Below are 22,756 nucleotides of genomic sequence, written 5' to 3' on the forward strand. Positions count from 1 at the left end.
TGTAGGTGCTTCATCACTGGAGGTTTTTAAGAAGAGATTGGCTAGGACCTGGGTACTTGCGGGACCGCCTACTACCACCAATAGCCTCCCACCGGCCGGTACGCTCCCATAGAGAGGGGCTCCTCCGGGTGCCGTCAGCCAAACAATGCCGACTGGCGGCCCCCAGGGGGAGAGCCTTCTCTGTGGGGGCACCTACTATCTGGAACGAGCTCCCCCCAGAGATACGGAGGATCCCGGATCTGCGCACCTTCCGCCGCGCTTTAAAGACCTTACTATTTCACCAGGCGGACCTGGCCTAATTTTCTCCCTCTTTTATAAAAGATTTTTAATTTTCAAATATCTTTTAGTATTTTATACATTCAATTTTAAATTGGTTTTAAAAGTTTGGGGTTTTAAATTTGTCGGGGCCAAAATTATTTAATTTGATTTTATTCTACTTTTAAATTTTGTATGTATGTGTTTTATTGTTTGGCTGTGCACCGCCCTGAGTCCTTCGGGAGTAGGGCGGTATAGAAATCAAATCAAATAAATAAAAATAAAATAAAATAGCCACCTGTCTGAAATGGTACAGGGCAGGGATCCCCAACCTGTGGGCCGTATGAATGTCAAGAAGAGAACAGGGTCCTTCCTCATCTGTCTCCTAGCACTTGCCCCTTCCGGATATGACTGCCACCCCCATCCAGCCACAGCTCTTGCAGCCAAGATCCAGAAGTCCTCCAGCCCTCCGCTGGACTCATTTTGAAAGTTTAGGATTCTGCCCATGTACAGAGTGAGGAAGTCCACAGTTGTGGAGGCAGTTTGCAAGGCAGCCGGTGACTTCCTTGGATCTGGGCAGGCGAGGAAGAGAGGCACAGCCCCACTGGGGAGGTCGAACAATAATAGAACAACAGAATGAATGAGCTGCAAGGGACCTTGGAGGTCTTCTAGTCCAGCCCCCTGCTCAAGCAGGAGAACCTATAATATTTCAGCTAAGTGGCTGTTTTCAGTTGGCCAGAGCTTGCAAGGTGGCCAGGATACTGTATTTCTGTTTGAAACAGCCCGGCCACATCCCCCCACTCAAGGAGAGGTGGGGAGCCTCTCCCACCCAGCAATGTCTTGCTTTCTGGCTTCACAGACAGGCAGGGCTGTGTCAAAGAAATAGATTTGATTTTTTAAAATTGATTGCATTTTACCTTTCCCCAAAGCTGAAGGAGGTAGTGCTGAAGAGTGGCAAAGTACTCCGGGCAGATGTCTGCGTGATTGGCATAGGTAAGTCGCTGGAGTACTTTGGGGGCGTCCTCTGGGGGGGACTCAAGAAGGTCAAGACGGCACCAGGACTGTACAATCTAAGCTCACTCTCTACAGGGGTCACATGCTGTGCTGCCCCACTCACTCACACACACACACGCGTAAGTGTGGTTTATAGAGAGTTTTATTGATGTTCTCCAGCAGTTCCCTTCACCTGGCCTCAGAACTGTCCCAAATCAATCCAGCCACAAGCAGCCAAGATTAGTCCACCAGACCATGGCCAATAGTCCATAAAACAGTAGAGAGTTGTTCCAACAAGTAAGTCCACCAAACAAACTTAAATCCACCAGGCAAAACTGAAAGTACATCCACGAGAGCTCATTTGGCAAGAGAAGTTCAGAGTCTCCAAGGCAGGCAGGAAGCATGAGGAATAAACACACACACAAGCATAAACCCAACACGTTGTTCCCAGCAATGCCTCCCTCTGGCTGCTGTGATAAATAGTTTTCCGGTGCAGCCCATCAAGATGGGCAGGGCCTCTTCCTGAGTAATCTGGCAGATCTCTGTGGCTCTTGTCTTTTCTCTGCCCTGCGTGCTCTTGGATCCATCACGGAAGGCAGCTCCTCCTTCTCTTCACTGACTGTCCACTCCTGCAAGCTGTCCCCAGCTGAAGCCTCCTGTAAATCTGCCATTCAGAGTCATTAATTAACCCAGTTCCTGACATGCCAGGAAGGACTTCCGAGAAAGAATCTGAGGAATCGTCCAAGGGAGACCATCACACATGCTTTGATCAGTTGCTCTTGGCAATCTTGAGCTTTTGGATAACCACCTGGGGATGTCCCTGAGTGCTCCTGTGTTTTGGGGATCCTTCCTTGAGCTTCCCTCAATGACAGCCCTGATTTTAATTTAATTTAAGGTAGCATTTAGCTGAGTTTAGCTGAGGCAGTACTTAGCTGAGTTTGAAAAAAAGCCATTTTGTAGATTTGTAGATTTTTGGATGGGGGACCATCTGGAGATTCTAGAACGATGATTAAGCTGGAAAGGAGGCCCTGGCAAAGTACTTCTCTATGGTTGCCAAGGAAATTGTCCCTGAAGTAAGTCATAGGGCTCAGTGAGGAGAGTCAGAAGAGAGATTATAGTTGACATTAGCTCATTCACAAAAATTGAGGCAACAGACTAGATAGGAAGACCAGAGATGAAGAGAGAGGCAAAACACCATCTTGATGCCAAGAAAATCACATGGAATTCTGACTTGCTGTCTGAAAAACACTTGTATTTGTAGAAAAAAGAAAAAAAAGAGAAGTAAAGTTTTATCTACGACAGAGAAATTCTTGCATCATCTTCTTCTTTTAATGACCCCATAATCCCTTGAAGGGTGGAGTCTGGGCAACTGAATGGAGCTAGCAGAATGTTTTACTGGCCGGATGCCCTTCCTGTCATCAATGTGGAGTTTTGTTCAGAAGATATATTCTCATTGTGCCCAGAGAGAGAAAAATATCCGCCTCTACCGAGGATCGAACTCACTTCTGACTGTGAGACGAGAGCTCCACCTCTAGGCCACCGCACCACTTGGAGAAATCTTTGCATAGCCAAAGGATAATTATTTCATCCGGGGTCTTCTGAAACCATGAGAAAGTGTGAGAAGGAAGTGAGGGCATGATGAGAGGGAGTTCAAGAAGTGTTTAACTTTGGCAGCAAGGCAGCCTCTGCAACAGGGCAGAAAGATGCTGTATTTTATCTTATTTATTTTAATTTTAATTCACTTTTCCCCCAAAAAAGCCAGATTATTCTACAGGCCACTAAAGAACAACCACCTCCTAAAGATAGTTACAAGCTAAAAAATTGTAACCTGGAAGGAAAATAGGAGAAGGAGGGAAGAAGACAAAAAAAAAAACTTATTACAAAGCACCAATTGGTAATGGGGACTTAAACTTGTATTATCTCCAGTTTATATGGATGGTCTATCCTTCTATGATTTATAAAGCAGATGGAGTTGTCAAGAGCCATTAGCATTTGGTAATGGCCTTTTCCGTGGTTCTAATAAATGGGGTTGGGGGCCAAGAATCCCTCCCACTGCTAATGCCCCTCTTCTCTTTGGCGCAGGGGCCACTCCAGCCACCGGCTTTCTGAAGCAGAGCGGGGTCCATCTGGACTCCAAAGGTTACATCGTGGTGAACAAGGTACCGTAGAAGCTGCCAAACAGGCCAGCCAGGGAGGAGGCGGAGGGAGGGTGTCAGCCAAGCACTGAACCATTCATTCATTCCATCCATCCATCCATCCATCCATCCATCCATCCATCCATCCAGTTCATTCATAATAGAATAGAATAGAATAGAATAGAATAGAATAGAATAGAATAGAATAGAATAGAATAGAATAGAATAGAATAGAATAGAATAGAATAGAATAGAATAGAATAGAATTCTTTATTGGTCAAGGGTGATTGGACAAGGAATTTGTCTTTGGTGCATAGGCTCTCAGTGTACATAAAAGAAAAGATACGTTCATCAAGAATCATAAGGTACAACACTTAATGATAGTCATAGGGTACAAATAAGCAATCAAGAAACAATATCAATATAAATCGTAAGGATACCAGCAACAAGGTCATAAATGGGAGGAGGTGGGTGATGGGAACCACCATTCATTCATTCATTCATTCATTCATTCATTCATTCATTCATTCATTCAAATTTATATAGCCTCCTACTCCCTCCCAGTGACTCTAGGCGCTTACAGAAAATAAAAACACAATGTAGAAGAAATAAAAATAACACTTTCTTGTTTTTTCTTTGAAGACGTTTTGCTTCTCATCCAAGTTTAGTTTCTCCTTGGTTAGGTTGGTTCTCCCTTCCTCTTTCCTTTCTTTTGCTCCTTCCTTCCTTCCTTCCTTCGTTCCTTCCTTCCCTCCCTCCCTCTTTCCTCCTGCAACGGACCATTCCCTGTCCCATCCTTGCAAGGCGCCCCTCCCCCTCCCAACAGAGCTCTTCTCTCCCTTCCAGATGATGCAGACCAACATCCCAGGAGTTTTCGCTGCGGGCGACGCGGTGGCCTTTCCTTTGGCGCTGAGGAACCACAAGAAGACCAACGTTCCACACTGGCAGATGGCTCACATGCACGGTGGGTACAGTTGTGGCCTTCTTTGGTGGAAGAGAAGCCTCCGTTTCCCCCTTGGAAGTCCTGGGAAGTCCTGAGCAAACGGTGCAGCCTGTCTTGGTTTTTCCACGTAGTTTAGGGCAGGCAAGATATCCAGGGGGCGGATGGGGGGGGGGCAGGCAGAGGCCTGAATCCAATGATGCTGATTCTCCCCCCCCCCCTTCTGAGCAGAAGGAGCAGTGGGGGTGTATATAGAGAGAGGGGATTTTGCATCTCCTCCATCTCGGTCACCTGCCTGCTCTTGCAGGACCTCTTCTGTGGTCCCTTCCCAGCCCCAGAACCTTCCCAGGCCTACTTGGGTGTTCAGCTTCGCCTACCCCAATCATATTTTCCCTATAAATAAACCTCCCTTCTGTTCTGGTTTTAAAGCTTGCTTCGCTCCTCCTTATTCAGGGCAAATTTATTTATTTATTCATGTATGTATGTATGTATGTATGTATGTATGTATGTATGTATGTATTTATTTATTTATTTATTTATTTATTTATTTATTTATTTATTTATTTATTTATTTATTTATTGGTTTGATTTATATGCCGTCCTTCTCCGGAGACTCAGGGTGGCTTACAATGCGTTAAGCAATAGCCTTCATACTTTTGTATGCATCACATGTACACACAAAGCCTGACTAGGTGGCTCAATGGCTAAGACACTGAACTTGTCGATCAGAAAGGTCAGCAGTTCGGCAGTTCGAATCCCTAGTACAGGGTCTCCTGCGTGAGCAGGGGGTTGGACTAGATGACCTCCAAGGTCCTTTCCAACTCTTGTTACTGTTATTATTATTATAATAAAGCCACCCATATCCACCTCCAGCAACAGCAGAGCAGGGTGGGGTGTAAAAAAAGAGAAGGCTGCCATTACAACCAACTTTTCCTGATCTTGCATCTCTCTCGGTGCCCCTTAGGATTGCGTCTCTCTTGTTTGCAGCTGCAGGACACTTTGTTTGTTTGTTTTTTAATTTGATTTATATGCCGCCCTTCTCCGGAGACTCAGGGTGGCTTACAATGTGCTCAGCAATAGCCTTCATACTTTTGTATATTTATACAAAGTCAGCTTATTGCCCCCACAACTGGGTCCTCATTTCACCTACCTTAGAAAGGATGGAAGGCTGAGTCAACCTTGAGCCTTGGCGAGATTCGAACCCTGCAGTAATTGCAGGCAGCTAGTGTTAATCACAATGCTATCAGTCTGCTGAGCCACCAGGCCCGTCTGCTGGCTCATGTTCAAAATCGGGATCCACTAGGATACCCAGAGACTTTCCCCATGTCCTGCTGTCCTCTGAAGTACCTCCCATCCTAGGTACACATCTTTAGATTTTCCCTACTGGAGTCTTAAGACTTTGTGTTTGTGAAGAAGTGTAGAGCTGGTCTTGGCGATAAGGAAGGTAGGAGTGAGCTGTTAAGAGAGGATTTCCAGAAGACTTAGTTTTGAGAAGCAGGAAAGCAGGAGAAAGACACTCCAAATGCAGGGGTGAAATTCAGCAGGTTCTGACAGGTTCTGGAGAACTGGTAGCGGAAATTTTGAGTAGTTTGGCGAACCGGCAAATATCACCTCTGGCTGGCCCCAGAGTGAGATGAGAATGGGGATTTTGCAATATCCTTCCCCCAGGAGTGGGGAGGGAATGGGGATTTTGCAATATCCTTCCCCTGCCACGCCCACTATGCCATGCCCACAGAACCAGTAATAAAAAAAATTGAATTCCATCACTGTCCAAATGGCTATGTTTTTGTGTATGGGACAGGGAGAAAGTTGGACAGGCTCCCAAGGTGCTGTTTCTTTACCCCACAACAATAAAGGGCACTGCTAGAGTCCCTGCAGTGTTCTTGTCTCAGAAGATGGATTTGTTGAATGCAGTGTGTGAGAGCCAATAAACACAGTCTGTTTTTTGACCTAGGCAACCTCCAAGGGCTTACACCAGTGTTTCTCAACTTTAAGGTGGGTGGACTTCAACTCCCAGAATTCCCTAGCCAGGCTGGGGAATTCTGGGAGTTGAATCCCACCCATCTTAAAGTTGCCAAAGTTGAGAAACAATGGCTTACACCAGTGATTGACAACCTTAAACACTCAAAAGAGCCACAAAAGTCCTTACTGGAAGACCACTGTTCAATTCTGGAGCCGACCGGAAGTCCCCACACCATAGAATCTCCTTCTAGCATAGCATCCTTTTTCCTCTACCTGGCCTAACCGAAATGTCAGGGTGCTAATTAATCCCATTCTGCTTTTGGGTAATCGCACCTTGATTTAGAGACGTGGATCGTGGCATTTTCCTTGTGTATACTTTTGCAAGAAAATAAATCCGAAGATATATTTTTTTCTAAGAAAAACTCATTTATTTGTTATAAAGAAAATAAAACATCTCACTATCTAAATAATTACATTTTGGCAACGTTCCTGCCGGTCACCTCTCTGCAGCCAGACCTCTCCTGGCAGGAGAACAAAGAAAGAGAAGGAAAGAATGCGGACATGCGTAGTTAGCTTACTGATAAGAAATTTGGCAGGCTACGGAAAGTCTGACAGTTCAAAAATATGAGCTCATCTGGTAAATACAAAAATGCAGTGACACGAAAGACCTATCAATTGTGGAGCTGACCAGTGACAGGAAGCTGCCAGAGAGGGATGAAAGAGTCACATGCGGCTCCAGAGCTGCGGGTTGCCGACCCCTGGCTTACATCATTCAAATAATGAACAAACGCTCTAATGATGTGCTTTAAGGGTCCTAATTCATATGCCTGATTGACTTCTCTATTCCATTCTCTATTCCATTGCTTCTCTATGGCATCCCAGGGCGCATAGCAGCACTGAATATGCTGGCCTATGGGACCGAAATCAGCACCGTCCCTTACCTGTGGACCGCCATGTTTGGCAAGAGCATTCGCTATGCAGGTGAGGGAAGAAAAGTTTAGGATTAGAGAGTGCGCCGAGACCTGCTTCTTGGTTGCCTTTCTGGTTTTGGGGAGGTGGAGGGTTGCTTGATGTTCTCAGGTACTTTGTATTTTAGATCTTGTAATGTTCGTTATTGTTTTTATTTTATTCTGCTTTCTGCCCAGAGTCACTCATTAAAGTGGAGGGGTCATATATATATTGGATAAATAAAATAAAAAATATATATACTCAGGCAGTTTGGCAAAATCCACAGTTATCACGTTTCATCCTTACAAAGCTTGGAAGAAATGCAGAAGTCTTGTATCTGTGTGTGATTCGTGCTATGGAATTAAGCTCAGATTTGAAAGGCTGGAGAAAATTTAGAGTGCCTTAAAATGTCTTTTTCTCCACTCTTGACCAAAAGGGAGCTAATTCTTCATCTTGTCGGCTCACCTGCACTTTGCAGCAAAATCCTCCTTGTTTTTTCCATGTTGCAATGCAGTGCTCCATAAAAATGTGGTGAAATACATTTTTAAATTTATTTATTGGTTCGATTTATATGCCGCCCTTCTCCGGGGCGGCTTACAATGCGTTAAGCAATAACCTTCATACTTTTGTATATACCTGCTTAGTAGGGCTTTCACCCCCCCCAAGTGGTGTTCTTTTTTTATACAAAGTCAGCTTATTGCCCTCACAAACCGGGTCCTCATTTTACCTACCTCGAAAGGATGGAAGGCTGAGTCAACCTTGAGCCTGGTGAGATTTGAACTTGTAGTAATTGCAGGCAGCTGGTGTTACTTAATAGCACTTAAGTCTGCTGCGCCACCAAGGCTATAAAATGTCTGTTTCAAAATGCAATAATAATAATAATAATAATAATAATAATAATAATAATAATAATAATAATAATAATAATAATAATAATAATTTTATTTCTATACCGCCCTTCTCCCGAAGGACTCAGGGTGGTGTACAGCCTATTTAAAAACACAAGACAAAACAACGATTAAAAATTTAAAATGATTAAATAGATTTGGCTCAATTTAAAACCCCAGAAATTTAAAATACCCCAATTTAAAATTATTATGTTGATAGCCCGGCCTGGCGGAACAACAGGGTCTTCAGTGCGCAGCGAAACACCCGGAGGTCGGAGATCTTACATATTTCCGGGGGCAGTTCATTCCAAATAAATGTATTTATGCATGTGTAGTTTAATTAGTTTCTTATAACATATATTTTAATGCTTTTTTTTTAAAGAAACAAGATGGCAGATTAAAATAAGAAAAAGAAACTTCATGCTTCCTACATATACACATTGCTTTTCTTTTCTAGGTCATGGAGAAGGATTTGATGATGTGATTATTCGGGGAGACCTAGACGAACTTAAATTTGTAGCCTTTTACACTAAGTAAGTGCCCTTGAAAAGCTTTCATTTACAAGCCACCATAAATATGTGTTGCAAAATTATGCTGTTTGTTTATAGTAAGCAAATACAGCTGCTTGTGTATTGCTTGTTGATGTCACCGAAGCTGGGTGAATCTGTGCAATCGATTTTAGCTTCAAAGAATAATAGAACTTTTTATTTTATTTTATTCCCTTGGCCACGAAACTCCAGATTTACAGTGTTTCCCAACTTTGCAACTTTAAGATGGGTGGATTTCAACTCCCAGAATTCTCCAGCCTGCATAGCTGGCTGGGGAATTCTAAGATTGAAGATCCCCCATTGTCAAAGTTGAGAAACACAGTACTAAATAAAACATTTTTGAAGAAGCACACCAAGGACCATTCCAGGCTTCCAAAGTTCAGAAGAATTTTGATCGACTTGAATATTGGGCTGCATCCAGTTCAGTGTCCATGTTCAGTGGTGAGAAATGTAGAGATTCTCAGTCATCCAAGTCATGGTTGTCCTAAAGGGTTTTTTTCTGGAGGTTAACTGGACTTTCTGGTTTTTTCTTCATGTGCATCATGTGTTACCAGGAGTACTACTCAGGTGACCCTGAGGATACAGATAAACCTCCAAGTGCTTCAACGACCCTCTAAAACAGTGTTTCTCAACCTTGGTAGCTTGAAGATGGGTGGACTTCAACTCCCAGAATCCCCCAGCCAGCAGCGCTGGCTGGGGGATTCTGGGAGTTGAAGTCCACCCATCTTCAAGCTACCAAGGTTGAGAAACACTGCTCTATAAGGATGCAAATGTCCAGCTGTTTGCAAGGAATATAAATCCTTCCATTCCCCACCATCCAGTCAGAGCTGAAGAAGCTTCTTGGATGAGAAGTGAAACGTCTTCAAAAAACAACAACAACAACAAGAAAGTCCAGTTGCCTCCTGAAAAAAGCACCTTTGAAAAAAGATCCAAAGTTACATGCAAGGAAGATGTGCAGTTCCTGGCTTTGCAGTTGTAGCTGCTAGAAGGATCTTGCTGTCTGGGTAGACCACGGATTTCAAATAAACCAACAACCCACAGCAGCTGCTCCTAGAAAGGAGTCTACCTGTTGCTGCCAGACAGCGCCATCTACAGAAGGGAGCTTGAAAAGCCATCTTTATTTTTATTTATTTTTATTATTCATATTTCTATGCCGCCCACTCTCCGAGGACTCTGGGCGGCTTACACCAAAGACAGTATACTAACTAGCATATTGCCCCCAACAATCTGGGTCCTCATTTTACCCACCTCGGAAGGATGGAAGGCTGAGTCAACCTTGAGCCGGTAAGATTTGATCCGCTGATCTGCTGAACTAGCAGTCAGCTGAAGTAGCTGCAGTACTGCACCCTAACCACTGCGCCACCTGCGTCTTTTTTTTTTTTGACCATCCCTGAGAGATGCCACCATTGCTAGCTTGTTCTGTGAGCCAATGAAGTGGGTCATGCGAATATAATTAGTCAGCATTTGTGTTCCATTCATATCACCCCATTGCTGATCCCTTCAGTTTGTTGGGTCAACTCAGCAGACCTGGGTGCAAAAGAAGCAAAGCGCCTGGGGAAAACTCTCTTGGGATCCACTGGAACCTCCTGCCTTGCGTGAAATGCACCCTGGCTCGGTGGCAGCAGCTCTTAACCGCCACTTCTGAGCCCTTGCTCTTTTCTTCCAGGAGCGACGAAGTGCTGGCCGTGGCCAGCATGAACTACGACCCGTTGGTCTCCAAGGTGGCCGACGTCATGGGCTCCGGCAGGGCCATCCGCAAGCGAGATGTGGAGTAAGTTACCTTGAGTAGCTGCCGCTTCCTCCTCCTTCACAGAAAGGTTAACTCTGAGCATATATTCCAGCCCCGCCACTCCCACTCCCCGTGGAGCAAACATGTCAGAGCAACAGCCTTCGGCAAACACGAGTGTGAGCTTCCTGTGGCTCTCCCTCATCTCATCATTTTCTTTTAACGACCCCATAATCCCTGGTGGGGTGCAGTCTGGGCAACTGAATGGAGCTGAGTGTTTTACTGGCCGGATGCCTTTCCTTTCACCAATGTAGAGTTTTGTTCAGCAGATATATTTGCATTGTGCCCAGAGAGAGAAATATCTGCCTCTACCTAGGATCGAACTCACAGCCTCCTGATTGTGAGGCAAGAGCTACACCTCTAGGCCACCGTACCACTCTTCCTGTGGCTCTCCCTGACCATCTTAAACACAAGTGCATCATTCTTGCGACTTTAAACTGGGCTTTTTATATTTTTCTGCCTGCCTGCCTGACAAAGGACTCTCCACTTGTTTCTTCTGCCCAGAGGAGAGAACCTGTCCCTGCAGGTTGGGAGGAGGGAGATTTGAAAGGTTTGAATAGAATAGAGCTGGAAGGGACCTTGGAGATCTTCTAGTCCAGCCCCCTGCTCAAGCAGGGTGGCATGCAGGGCCATATCGGTGGGCACGTGAGTGTTGCCCTAGCTCAGCTCCAGCGCGCATGCTGAATCCAGCTGTTTTTCGGGCCTTCCGGTCCCACCGGAAGTCAGAAAACGGGCCGTTTCCAGCCTCCAAAGGGCTTCGGGGAGGGAGGCTGTTTTTGCCCTCCCCAGGCTCCTAGAAAGCCTCTGGAGCCTGGGGAGGGTGAAAAATGGGTCTTCCGGTCCCACTGGAAGTCGGGAAATGGGCCGTTTCCGGTCTCCAGAGGGCCTCCAGTGGGGTGGGGAAGGCTGTTTTTGCCCTCCCCAGGCTCCAGAGAAAGCCTCTAGAGCCTGGGGAGGGCAAAAAATGGGCCTACTGGGCCAACCGTGCCATTGTGTGCCAAAAGCAGGTGGGAGCGTGGGGGGGGGGTGTCGCATGCACATGCGCGAGAGGGCGGGGCACATTGAATTATGGATGTGGGCATGCACGCTCGCGACCTCCCCACACTCCGTCCACTTTTGGCACGCGACAGCAAAAAAGGTTAGCCGTCACTGCTATATACCATCTCAGACAAGTGACTGTCCATTCTCTCCTTACAAATGTTTTTTGTTCTAATTCTGAATCGGGGGTGTTGGGGGAGGTCTATGACAATTTGCTGTGGCCAACTGACCGCAGGACAACTCGCTGCGGGACAAGAGTTACGCTAGCATCAAAGAAACGGTGCAACGGAATCCTTAACGAAAGGATGCAAAAGGAGGGGCAGAATGAAATGGGAAACGACAAAAATTAAAATAATCTTTTATTCATTTTAAAAATAATTAAACTGAATTGTTAAATTGTCCCAAGGCGAATTATCCTGCAGTGAGTTGGTTGTGGTGCAGCGAGTTGTCCCATTCCATGTCGGAGGGGAGGGTGGTGGGAGGCTGGTTGTTCAATTAACCCCATGTGTAAAACGGAAGGTGGGGGGGTAGAGCTTTGGTTGCACAGTCATGGCAGCCATCTTGACTTATTTGACAGTCCTGTGGGATGCCTCGTTCTAAATCTGGGCATAAGCTGTTCTAATGAGCAGAATTGACAAGAGACCAATGAATTCCACTTATGGGGTCTCAGAACAGGGACAGTTCCCCCCCCCCCAGTTTAGAAAGTGAATGATCATATTCAGTGTTAGGTTGGAGTGGAATTTAGATTTTTTTTTCCCCCCGGCACCGAGGTAAGCGGCCCTGACTTACTCTCCTTTCCTCCCTCTTTCTCTTTTTTACTGCTACAATTTAAGGCTCTTCATCCGGTACGTATGTACATGTGTATGTTTGCATTAGTATCACGGCCCAGCTGAGGGCATTGGCGGGGCTGCCTTCAGCTGAGAAGCTATTCCTGCTTTTGAATTAGGAAAAAGGGAAATGGTGGCACAGAAATGCTCCATTATTAAATTATTGTTTATTGGTTTGATTTATATGCCGCCCTTCTCCAGAGACTCAGGGCGGCTTACAATGCATTAAGCAGTAGCCTTCATACTTTTGTATATACCTGCTTAGTAGGGCTTTTGGGGCCCCCCAACCAGTGTTATTTTTTATACAAAGTCAGCTTATTGCCCCCACAATCCGGGTCCTCATTTTACCTACCTTAGAAAGGATGGAAGGCTGAGTCAACCTTGAGCCTGGTGAGATTTGAACTCGCAGTAATTGCAGGCAGCTGGTGTTACTTAACAGTGCTTTAGTCTGCTGTGCCACCAATCATTTAACAAATGATTGTTAAAAGAGCCGAGGGGCTGCTTTTGTGCAGAGTTCTGGGTCCTTCGGTGGTCAGCTGGGGAACAAACAGACACTATGCCACTGTGCCCTCTCTCATCTATCTATCTATCTATCTATCTATCTATCTATCTATCTATCTATCTATCTATCTATCTATCTATCATCTTTTAACAACCCCATAATTCCTTGTGGGGTGGGGTCTGGACAACTGAATGGAGCTAGCAGAGTGTTTTAATAGCCGGATGCTTTTCCTGACGCCAATGCGGAGTTATATTCAGGAGATATATTCTCATTGTGCCCAGAGAGAGAAATATCTGCCTCTATTTAGGATTGAACTCACAGCCTCCTGATTGTGAGGCGAGAGCTCCACCTCTCCCATCCATCCATCCATCCATCCATCTATTTATCTATCTCTTTCTATTTTCACCCCTTTTTTTTTCACCCCCCCACCTCCCTCCCCAAACTTCCCGTCCTCCCTAACCCTCCCTAATCCTCCCCCCCCAGACTTCCCTATTATGTACTCATAACTAATAACACTGATATATAAACTGAACCCATCCCTCCCCCTATATAATTTTTCCTCTTTTTCTCTTTACATTAAGATATTTCTAATACATTATTTTCAAATAAAAGCTATTTGATACTTTCTAGTTTGGTATTTGTTCTGAACATATTCTATCCACCTTTTCCATTCCCATTCATAAGTCTCTTGTGAACAATCCTTTAAATATGCTGAAATCTTCGCCATCTCTGCAAAACTAGCCATCTTCAAAGTCCATTCCTCGATAGTAGGCAAAGCTTCATTCTTCCAATATTTACCTATCAACAATCTTGCTGCTGTTATCATATACAATATTAGTTTTATTTCACCCCGTGTAAAACCCTTAACTATACCCAATAAAAACAATTGTGGAGAGAATTGAATTTTTTTCTTCAAAACATTCTGCATAACCCACCATATTTTTATCCAAAAAGCCTTAACTTTCCTACAGGTCCACCAAACATGATAATACGTAGCATCCAAACATTCGCATCTCCAACATTTTGGCTGAACATTAGGGTACATACATGACAACTTTTTAGGATCTAAATGCCATCTATAAAACATTTTATAAAAATTTTCCCTCAGGTTCTGCGACTGTGTAAATTTAACATTCTGAACCCAAATTTTTTCCCATGTTTCCAACATCACTGGTTCTTCGAAATTTTGTGCCCACTTAATCATACAATCTTTAACTAATTCAGTTTCTGAATCCCTTTCTAGCAAAACATTATAAAGCCTTTTAATATGCATTGGACCTTTCTCTCTTATATGTCTAACCAATTCTTCCTCATGCAACATAATACCAGTTTTTTGGTCCTCTTTCCATCTCAATTGTAGTTGATTATATTGTAACCAAGTTAAATTAATTCCTTCATCCAACAGTGTCTGTAATGTCTTCAACTGCCATCTGCCCGCATCTGTGAAAAGAACCTCTTTATATAAAAACCCCCCGAGTGACATTATATTTGTATTCCACATAGTATGACCAAGATCCAGCCATAACGGTATTTTGTAATCCCATTTGAGTCGGTGCTTCTTCCAAACTCTCATCAAAGATTCTCTAAGTATATGACTTTTAAATACTTTATCTACTTTGTCGTCATAAAATAAATAAGCATGCCATCCAAATTCAAGATCAAAACTTTCTGCATTCAATATTCCAGTCTTTTTACTTCCAAACCAATCACTTGTTAAAGTTAAAGCTGCTGCATCATAATATAACTGTAGGTTTGGGAGTTTAAGGCCTCCTCTTTCTGGAACATCTTGCATAATTTTCAATTTCACTCTCGGCTTCTTCTCGTTCCAGACAAACTTATTCACACCAGACTGCCAAACTTTCAGTTGTTTGTCACTTTTAAGCACCGGAATCATTTGAAACAAAAACAGAAATCTTGGCAAAATGTTCATCTTAACTGCTGCTATTCTTCCAAGTAAAGACAGTTGCAGCTTTTTCCAAGTCTCCATGTCTTTCTGGACCTCTCGCCACAACACCTCATAATTATTTTGGAACAATTTCATGTTTGATTCTGCAACCTGAACTCCAAGATATTTTACCTTAGGTACAATTTCAAAACCTGCCCTCCTTTCAAGCTCATGTTTACGATCTTGTGTCATATTTTTAACTATCATTTTAGTCTTTTTTGAATTCAGTCTAAAACCTGAAACTCTACCATAGTCTTGTATAATGTCGTTCATCAAGATTATTGATTCCATTGGTTGTGATAGGGTAACAACCAGATCATCTGCAAATGCCTTTATTCTATAATCCTCTTGCCTTATCATTATACCTTTCAAAATTTTAGAGTCCCGTATTGTATTTAGCAAGACTTCCAATGTTAAAATAAATAAAAGTGGGGACAACGGACATCCCTGTCTTGTTCCTTTTTCAATTTTAAACTCTGTCGTCAGACTTCCATTAATAATAATCTGTGCTTTTTGCTCTTGATAAATTGCTGAGATCGCCTGTATAAATTGGTCCCCAAAGCCCATCTTTTTTAAAGTCTTTAGTAGAAAATTCCAATCCACTCTATCAAAGGCCTTCTCTGCATCCAGAAAAACCAGCACTGCAGGGATCTGTTTATTCTTATCAAGATATTCCAATAAGTCTATTACTTGCCTTACATTGTCCTTCATATATCTGCCCTCAATAAATCCCGCTTGGTCCTCATGAATCACCTTTTGAATTACTGGCATCAACCTGTTGGCTAATACCTTCGCATAAATTTTATAGTCTGTGTTCAAAAGAGATATTGGTCTGTAATTCTCTGGTTTTTTAGGACCAACTTGTTCTTTTGGTATCAAAGATATATAAGCAGTTGTCCAAGATGGGGGTATTTTACCCCCTTGTTGAATATTGCAAAATAAATCTCTAAGTTGTCCCACCATTTCAGCTTGTAAAGTTTTGTAATACACTGCAGTCAAACCATCCGTGCCAGGAGCTTTGGCTGTTTTTAACTGTTTAATTGCTGCTGTTATCTCCTCCTCTGTTATAGGATAATTCATTCTTTCCTTTTGTTGATCAGTAATTTTTGTAACTCTCTTATCATTTAAATATTTTTCTATAAGTCCATTCTGCACCTCTTCTTTGGCATATAGTTTAGTATAATAGTCCACAAAAGCTTCTTTAATTAATTTTTGTTGAAAAATTTCTTTCCCTCCAATATCAATACTATCAATAGTCCGTGTACTTTGTTTTTTCCTCAATGTATAAGCCAACCATCTGCCCGGTTTGTTAGCGTTGCAAAATGTATTATGCTTCGCGTATTGTAGGCTTGTTGCAACTTGTTCCGCCATAAGCATTTGAAATTGGTCTTTCAAAAGTTTTATAGCACTTCGTATTCTTTCATCTGTTGGGTTTTTAATAAGTAACTGTTCTTTATTCTTTATTTCCATTTCCAACTCAGATCTTTTCTTTTGTCGGAACAGTCTATGTTTAGAATTCATGTAGATAAGTACCCCTCTCATATAAGCTTTACTTGCATCCCAAACAATTTCAATTGGGGTACCTTTATTCAAATTTATTTCAAAAAATTCTTTCAAATGCTTTTTAAGTTCTATTGTATTTTTTTCATATCTAAACAAGTTCTCATTTAATCTCCAAGAACGTCTCTCAACCTTATCCATCTCAATTTCTATCCATACAGGGCTATGGTCAGTCAAAGTTCTTGGAAAAATCGTTGTTCTTTTTGTTTTAACAAGTAGATCATTTGACAACAGGATAAAATCAATCCTAGAAAAAGATCTGTGTCTATCAGAAAAGAAAGTGTAATCCAATTCATTTGGATTATGTATTCTCCAAACATCTTTTAGTTCCATATCTTCTTTCATATCAAAAAAAGTCTGTGGTAGTCTAATTCTAGACTTTGCCAAGCTCTTTTTATCTAGTTTAGAATCAATTACTCCATTCCAGTCTCCCATAATTAAAATAGATCTATAGTCCCATTGCAATATTTTAGTATGTAACATCTTATAAAAATAGTCCTGTTGTTGGTTGGGAGCATAAATTCCAATCAAAAGAATTTGACCATTTGCTGTGAGCAATTCAATTGCTACAAACCTACCATCTTGATCTGCTTCTATAACTTTCGCTGTTAATTTTTAATTTACATAAATAACCACACCATTCTTTTTCTGCGAAGTTGAAGATATATAATGTGCTCCTAGTTTTGAGTTTATCAAATATTTTTGATCTTGAGTTGTAATATGCGTTTCTTGTAAACATATTATATCATTATTAAATTGTTTCAAATATGTAAATAATTTCTTCCTTTTCTGTGCTGAATTCAACCCATTGACATTCCAAGATAGACACTTAAAGGTCATCAGCCTCTTTCTGGAGCGCAGAGCAAAATATTTGAAGTTCATCCGAGAGCTTCGATCTCGCTCCTCCCATAGCGCCACTCTCTTGTATGGTACTCTTAACTGCCTTCTTGTCTTGTCTTTCCTGTTGTTGTTGTTGCTTTTGTTTAAGTAGCTTGGATTGAGCTCTAGTTATACGTTGATCTTTAACTTCAGTCAACTGAATCAAATCCAGAATTGGAGAAGAATCCAACAAGGGCTCACTCAGAAAACCTCCTTCTGCACCTTGCACTATTTCTAATTCCTGCTTAGACTGTTCTTTCAATTGCCTCTCTTCACTCTCCTTAATCTCCAAAACTGTAGATGTACGTGGAGATGGTGTTCTTTCCTTAAGAATAGTACTGTAAAAGTGTTGTGCCTTCTCCACGGTATTCAACCGATATCCTTCTCCCTTATATCTAAAAATTATCCCAGCTGGTGCGTCCCACCGGAAGGGTATCTGTAAATTTTTCAATTCCTTAACAAGAAAACCAAATTCTTTTCTAGCTTTCAGCATTTTAGGAGGTAATTCTTTAAAAATTTCAAGTCGTGAACCCCCCACTTGTACAGAAGTGTGAAAAGATTTTTGCAGGATATCATTTCTAATTTCTCTATCAGTAAAGTATATGACCACATCTCTGGGCAGTTGTCTTTGTCTGGCCACCCAAGAGTTCACTCTGTAAATTTTATCTATTTTATGAAATACCAAATCAGGATTAGCTTGTAAAATCTTAGCCAAGGCTTCAGAGCAAACTTGTCTCAAATCCTGTCTCTCCTCCTCTCGAATTCCCCGAAGCCGTATGGCGAATTCCATCGCCCGGAATTGTATCATAACAATCTAATCTTCGATTCTCTGCATTTTATTGTCAACTTCATCAATTTTATAATCATTGTCTTTCATCTTAACATTAACTTCTGATTTAAATTCTTCAACTTTAAAATCAACTGTCCCAATAAATTCTGCCAGGCCAGACGCCACTTCTGAAATTTTTTTGGTCACCTTATTTTGATTCTGTTTCACCATGTCTTTAACTTCATTAATTTCCTGCATAAATTCCTGATGTGATTTTTGAAGTTTATCATCTATCTCCTGTTGAGATTTTTGAAATTTATCATCCAAAGTTTTAGAAATAAATTCTTTTAAATCTCCCACATCAAATTCTTTTTTCTGAGTTTGTAGCTGTTGAGCAGGGGGAAGTTGCGTTTCATGTTTGTGTGTGGGGGATCCCCCCCCTAATGCCTTCCCTTCCTGCTTCTTTGAAGCCATCCTGGCTCGTGATCTAGTTTTTCTAAAGAGGGAAGTTCCTTTTCCTTTCCCTCCTGCACAAAGACTTCTAAAAAAGTCCCCCAGATTTGATCAAATAAGGGTTAAAATAAAGCAAAGTCCAATATTGAAAAGGGAAAAATTTCCCAGTTGTTTCTCTTATAACAAGCAAGGCAACTTTGTAGCAACTTGGAAACTTTGTAACAAAGCAAAGTAACTTCACCAATCCACACTTGCTGGCTCGTTAACTCTGAAGCTAGGCGCCATGTTTTTTCAAAGCACTTTCACTCACTCGCATTTTCTCAGATTAAAAAGTCAACAAAGTGCTAATACTTGCGTTTCCAAATTTCGGGATTCAATAGTTTTGCTGTTTATTAAAGCTGGTTCTTTCGCTTTAAGTTTCCTGCAGCCGGCTTGTTCTGCAAAAGCAGAATCGTCCCACGTCGCCCGGAGTTTCAGCAGGTTGGGAGGGAGCCACGCCTGTTCTCTCCCCAGAAACTTCCCTGTGGGGTTACAGGGGATCAACCTGTGCCCTGCGATCTCTCCTTCTTCAATCCTGTGGATTTAGAAGTTTTCGAGCCGCTTCTTCGTCTCGAAGCGGCTCTACAGGCGGCGGGGCTGGCGGAGCTTCAAAGAGCGCCGCCGTCGCCGAAGACAAGGAAACCGGAAGTCCCCATCTATTTATCTATCTCATCTGTTTGTCTCTGTCTGTTTGTCTGTCTGTCTCTCTCTCTCTCATATATATATCAATCAGGGGTGAAATCCAGCAGGTTCTGACAGGTTCTGGAGAACCGGTAGCGGAAATTTTGAGTAGTTCAGAGAACCTGCAAATGCCACCTTTGGCTGGTCCCAGAGTGGGGTGGGAATGGGGATTTTGCAGTATCCTTCCCCTGTCATGCCCATCAAGCCACGCCCACAAAACTGGTAGTAAAAAAATTTAAATTTCACCATTGGTATCTATCACTTACGGTATACCGTCCTGGGGTGTCCACAGGGAATAATAAACAACGTTAAGATGTCACCCACAACAGTATGATTAAAGGTGTGATGTCTATAAAAAAAAGATGGCTGTGGCCACCATCTTGACTTTTTTGACCCTGCCTGTGATTCTGGAGATAGCAAACAGCCCTGGAGGCTGGGAGTTATAAAGGGACATCAAGATGATCTATGGGAGGGAAGGGTGAGCCATTAAAGGAGGGGGAAACAGCCCTTCCCTCCATCCTGGGCAGATGGAAAACATCAGGAGGAACCTCAAAACAACCCCATCTTGATTCTCTTTGGTGCAAGAGGGGACGCAAGAAATTCCGAGGGGCTTTGAAGATTGAGGGAAGCCCTTCAGGAAATGGCAGAAATGCCAGAAATGTCAGAACAACACAACACAACAACACAACACAACACAACACAACAGGCTTCGGCCGAGCTACTGGCTGGTCCAACTGCACCCCGGGCCAGGCCTTTTGGCCAGCATTGCCCGCTTTGTGCTGGCCTTCAGGGAGGCTGCCATAACTCAGCCGCCATTTTGTCTTTTCTGCAGAACTGGAGACATGTCCTGGCTGACGGGGAAAGGCTCCTAAGAGCTGGGAATCCTGCTTGGTTTGGTTCCCTTCCGGGGACCTCTGCAAAGCCGCCTTCCTCCAGGCTTGGCGAGCCCGACCTTCCCCTGAGACTCTTCTCCCGGCTCTTCCCCTTGTCTCAAGGATCTCTCCGGAGCGCATCGGACATGGACTTGCACTTGAGCTGCTATTGTAGCAGCTCCCAGGGTGGAGCTGAAGGAAGGAACTGTGGGACCGCCGGGCTGGAATGCTGTCCACGGAGGGGGCAGGAGAAGGAAGGGATATACAAACGTGGCGAGCACCTTTTGCAGGCTGGCACAAGCTGCTGAGGCTGCTTGGAGAGGGGGCACAACTTCCTCAGGGTGCTGCCTGGCGCCACTCTTCCCTTCTCCCAAGGCAAGCCCATGCCCGCTTCTCCTGCAGTGCCACGTGCCAAAATGTCTTCTCGCATCATGGGGATCGAGGCAGAAGACTGGAAGGTTCCTTGGACGGCTGAGAAACCAGAACGTGGCCTGAGCAGCTTCCGTTTCTTGCTCCTCTGTGGCTGAACCACCCTTGATGTACTGGGATGACTGGAATCTGCACGTCCTTCCCTGGTTCCATCTCCCCCCCCCTCTTTATTTTTTTTTTTGGCAATGCACTTTATAGATTCCGGACCAAGTTTCTTCTGCAGGAACGCTGAAGCTGAAGTGCAGAATTCCGCTCTTGGATCAGGGTGGTTTTTTACTGGATAACCAGGGAAGGATTGTCTTGGCTATTAATTAAAAGTACATTGGCCTTTTAATTAAATCAAGCTTAATTTTTGTTCTGTTCCTGCCCCTTTTGTTGGAATGCAGCCTCTTTGTCTGGAAAGGCCAAAATCAACTCCAGGCAGAAAATGTTCTCCTTTTCCCCCCCCCCTCCCAGTGCAATTGATTCATAAATCTACACGGGGGAAACTGAGTCATCATGATCTTGCTCACACTAGTGAAATCGTCATGATGCCATTGAGGCTCCAGCTGGGTTTTACATGTGATGCACAGAGCTTGGATTGGTTAGGTTAGGTTAGGTTAGGTTTATTAAATTTGTATACTGCTCTTCTCCCGAAGGACTCAGGGCGGTGAACAGCCAAAATTAAAATACATACAGTATAAAAATTAAAATAAATTAAAACAGAATTAGATCAGTTTGGCTTCCCCAAATTTTAAAACCCTTTACCCATAAAATAGCCCATTAAAATTTTAAGCCAGCCTGGCTTGCTGAAATAAGAAGGTCTTCAAAGCTCGGTGGAAAGTACGGAGGTCCGGGATCAGTCGTATTCCTTGGGGTAGCTCGTTCCAGAGGGCGGGTGCCCCCACAGAGAAGGCTCTCCCCCTGGGGGTCGTCAGTCGACATTGCTTGACTGACGGCACCCTGAGGAGACCCTCTCTGTGGGAGCGGATTGGCCGGTGGGAGGTTATCGGTGACAGAAGGTGGTCTCGTAAATACCTGGGCCCTAAGCCATGGAGCGCTTTAAAGATGAGAACCAATACCTTGAAGCGCACCCGGAAGACCGCCAGGAGCCAGTGCAGCTCACAGAGGAGAGGTGTTCCATGGGAGCGCCATGTCGCCCCCATAATTACCCGCGCGGCTGCATTCTGGACCAGCTGGAGCCTCCGGGTGCTCCTCAAGGGGAGCCCCATGTAGAGAGCATTGCAGTAGTCCAGGCGAGAGGTCACGAGGGCATGAGTGACCGTGCATAAGGAGTCCCGATCCAGAAAGGGATGCAACTGGCGTATCAGGAGAACCTGATAAAAAGCCCCCCTGGCCACGGCCATCATATGCTCTTCTAAAGACAGCCTTGCATCCAGGAGGACGCCCAAGTTATGAGCCCTCTCCATGGGGCACCAGCTGGCTATATCGGGACGCCGGCAGCCACAGCCACTCGGTCTTGGAGGGGTTGAGTCGGAGCCTGTTCCTCCCCATCCAGACCCACACGGCCTCCAGGCACCGGGACATCACTTCAAGGGCATCGTTGGGGTGGTCTGGAGTGGAGATGTACAGCTGAGTGTCATCAGCGTACAGATGACACCGCACCCCAAATCCATGGATGATCTCACCATGGCTTCACATAAATGTTGAACAGGGGAGGCGAGAGGACCGACCCTTGCGGCAGCCCACAAACAAGGTGTCTCGAGGTCAACCTCTGCCCCCCAGCCAACACGGACTGCGACCGGTTGGAGAGATAGGAGGAGAACCACTGTAAGACGGTGCCTCCCACTCCCAACCCCTCCAGCCGACGCAGCATGATACCATGGTCGATGGTATCAAAAGCTGCTGAGGGATCTAATAGGACCAGAACAGAGGAACAACCCCTGTCCCGAGCCCTCCAGAGATCATCGACCAACGCGACCAATGCTGTTTCCGTGCTGTACCCAGGCCTGAAGCCGGACTGCAACGGATCCAGATAGACAGTTTCATCCAGGTACAGCTGTCACGTAACCACACTCTCAACAACATTCGCCACAAAGCGAAGGTTGGAGACAGGACCGTAATTTGCCAAAACAGCCGGATCCAGAGAGGGCTTCTTGAGGAGGGGCCTCACCACTGCCTCTTTCAAGGCGGGACGTAAGAAACCCTCACTCAAAGAAGCGTTTATAATCCTCTGGAGCCAGCCTCGTGTAATCTCCTGGGTAGCCAGCACCAGCCAGGAGGGACACGGGTCCAATAAACGTGGTTGCGTTCAACCTCCCCAGCATCCTGTCCACGTCCTCGGGAGTCACAGGATCAAACTCCTCCC

The 22,756-nt window shown here is 44.1% G+C and overlaps 1 protein-coding gene across 2 annotated transcripts in view; it reads left to right on the forward strand.

The window, feature by feature from the left end:
• AIFM3 (AIF family member 3) overlaps positions 1 to 20,238 on the forward strand; it is a 47,315-nt gene extending 27,077 nt beyond the window's left edge. For both annotated transcript variants that reach the window (XM_070950862.1, XM_070950863.1), the window contains exons 13-19: positions 1,185 to 1,248; positions 3,331 to 3,407; positions 4,230 to 4,347; positions 7,168 to 7,266; positions 8,578 to 8,653; positions 10,335 to 10,439; positions 19,980 to 20,238. In XM_070950862.1, coding sequence (XP_070806963.1) covers positions 1,185 to 1,248; positions 3,331 to 3,407; positions 4,230 to 4,347; positions 7,168 to 7,266; positions 8,578 to 8,653; positions 10,335 to 10,439; positions 19,980 to 20,019 — 579 coding nt within the window. In that variant the 3' untranslated portion in view covers positions 20,020 to 20,238. The remainder of the gene's footprint in view (positions 1 to 1,184; positions 1,249 to 3,330; positions 3,408 to 4,229; positions 4,348 to 7,167; positions 7,267 to 8,577; positions 8,654 to 10,334; positions 10,440 to 19,979) is intronic.
• The last annotated feature ends 2,518 nt before the right edge of the window (positions 20,239 to 22,756 follow it).

The sequence above is a fragment of the Pituophis catenifer genome, unplaced genomic scaffold (genome assembly GCF_029215685.1).
Source record: "Pituophis catenifer annectens isolate HBS135680 unplaced genomic scaffold, rPitCat1.0.hap2 SCAF_10, whole genome shotgun sequence".
In the NCBI taxonomy this organism is placed as follows: Eukaryota; Metazoa; Chordata; class Lepidosauria; order Squamata; family Colubridae; genus Pituophis; species Pituophis catenifer.